Raw genomic sequence first — 2,390 nt, 5'->3', positions numbered from 1 at the left:
AGAACTGAACTAGAACTGAACTAGAAATGAACTAGAAATGAACTAGAACTGAACTAGAACTGAACTAGATCTGAACTAGATCTGAACTAGATCTGAACTAGATCTGAACTAGAACTGAACTAGATCTGAACTAGAACTGAACTAGATCCGAACTAGAACTTAACTAGAATTGAACTAGAACTGAACTAGAACTGAACTAAAACTGAACTAGAACTGAACTAGAAGTGCACTAGATGTGAACTAGAACTGAACTTGAACTGAACTACAAGTGAACTACAACTGAACTACAACTAATCTACAACTGAACTAGAACTGAACTAGAACTGAATTAGAACTCAACTGAACTAGAACTGAATTAAAACTGAATTAGAACGGACCTTTTTCACTATTTCAGAAAACCTTTAAATTAGGTGCAATGACGTCTAAAGCAATAAAACACACTTATTTTTTAAGATTCCCACCTATTTATTAACTTTCCTATCAAATAAATTATCTCGCACAACCTCGACAAATAAATCACCCTTTAATTTTAAAACAATAGCTTTAGGATCAAATTCCGGTTTCACTACAGTCTCCTTACAAGTTCGCACATAATGATTCTTAAGGAAATAAGACAAACCAATTTTAACTTTCAGCATACCCAAACGTGAACCAATACACATATGAGGACCCACGCCAAAGGGCATATAAGTCATGGGTGTCAAATGTTTCTTGTTTGAAGGGCTGAAACGTTCAGGATCAAATTTGGTGGGATGGGGCCAGTACTAAAATAAATAATAAGAATAATAAAATAAAAATTCGTTGAATATACTTAAACTCACTTTGGGATCATAATGCAAACCGAATATGGAAACATATACCGGCATTTGATTGCGTAATTTGTAGTCATAAAAAGGCTGTAGGGTGAACTCTGAAGTTTTATTGATTGGTAATTCATACAAGCGCTCCAAAACAGGCAGTACCGGATACAATCTTAAAGTTTCGTCAATAACCATTTGTAAATAATCCATTTTATTTAAAGTCTCATAGCAGATTTCTCCTTTATCTTTACGAAATACTTGTAAAATTTCTTCTCTTAATTTCTTTTGCACTTCTTGATTTTTTGATAATTCCAGCAAAGCATTTGCTATGGTATTCGTAGAGGCATCAAAGGCACCGCCGATTAGCACACAAGCCTGGGCTGTAAGACCATCCAAACAATGGGAAATATTCTCCCCTTTGGCCTCAGCATCTTGTTTAATTTTAACAAATACATCTATTAAATCATTACGTTTAGTACCCATTTCTTCTCTTTCTTTCAGCATAGATTTTATAAAGGGTCTCATAAAGTTTTCGGTGGACTTATAAAATACTCTTGGTCTTAGCAATCTATTAAGTTTGGGTGCAAAAAATAGTATCAAGAATTCTAAAGCTCTTCTCAGATTAAAGTGTGTAAATTTTCTTCCTTCCAAATACATGATGTCATTAGCATTTTGCAAAGCATTGGAGGTAGTTCCTAATATACTGGTCGATATAGTATCTGTTATATAGCGACCAAATAGTTGCTTTAATTCCAGCTTAAAACAGTTCCCCTGTTGGCTGATATAATCGTTTAAATTTTGGCCAACTTTCTGCATTAAGGGATACATAAATCTTAGTTTTGCACCAGAGAATATTGGGCTTAATTTCAAACGCATTTCTCTCCAGTAGGGATATTCAGCAAACACCAAATTCAAAGCTCCCAGAGGATCGTGACGTACATCACTACGACAGGGTCGACTGCTGAAACTGTCAAATTCTTTAATAAATACAGATTTTATTAATTCCGGTTCTCGTATTAGCAGACTGGGTTGATATAGGCCATAAATACCCACTGCAGCTTCATTTTTATAATTTTCATCTTCGTACAGAGTTCTCAGATGATAACCGAAACTGGTTTTAAATGTTATAAAATCCTTCAACTTGCCACTTAATATTCTTCCCTTTACACTTGGCACTTGTGGATATTGCGTCCAATAATTAAAGTTTCTTTTAAACCAAATGCCAACCACACTTAATGAAATAATTAATATAATTGTAATTGTTATTATTATTAACAACATTCTCCGACGTGCGATTGTTTAACTTAGTTGGTTAACTCTTTTAAGAATAAAGACATTTCTGCTAAATCAACATTTTTATAAATGCTTGTTTTAAACTAACTTTTTTAAATTTGCATGTTTCGCACTGTGGGTTTGTTAAAAAAAAGTTAGTATAAAAAAAATCCCAAAAGTTATTAAAAAACATTAACAGACAAAAACATTTTGACAGATAGATAGATAGATAGATAGATAGATAGATAGATAGATAGATAGATAGATAGATAGATAGATAGATAGATAGATAGATAGATAGATAGATAGATAGATAGA

General features: G+C 32.9%; 1 protein-coding gene across 1 annotated transcript; it reads right to left on the bottom strand.

The window, feature by feature from the left end:
• Positions 1 to 386: 386 nt before the first annotated feature.
• On the bottom strand, positions 387 to 2,095 carry LOC111677852 (cytochrome P450 6g1-like). Its single transcript, XM_023439053.2, has 2 exons — positions 822 to 2,095; positions 387 to 764 (listed from the first exon to the last, which is right to left on the bottom strand). Exons 1-2 carry the CDS (start codon positions 2,079 to 2,081, stop codon positions 462 to 464), a joined length of 1,563 nt encoding a protein of 520 aa, XP_023294821.2. The 5' UTR covers positions 2,082 to 2,095; the 3' UTR covers positions 387 to 461.
• Between the last annotated feature and the right edge of the window lie 295 nt (positions 2,096 to 2,390).

Source organism: Lucilia cuprina, chromosome 6 (assembly GCF_022045245.1).
Source record: "Lucilia cuprina isolate Lc7/37 chromosome 6, ASM2204524v1, whole genome shotgun sequence".
In the NCBI taxonomy this organism is placed as follows: domain Eukaryota; kingdom Metazoa; phylum Arthropoda; class Insecta; order Diptera; family Calliphoridae; genus Lucilia; species Lucilia cuprina.
This window is presented reverse-complemented; position numbering and strand designations above follow the sequence as displayed.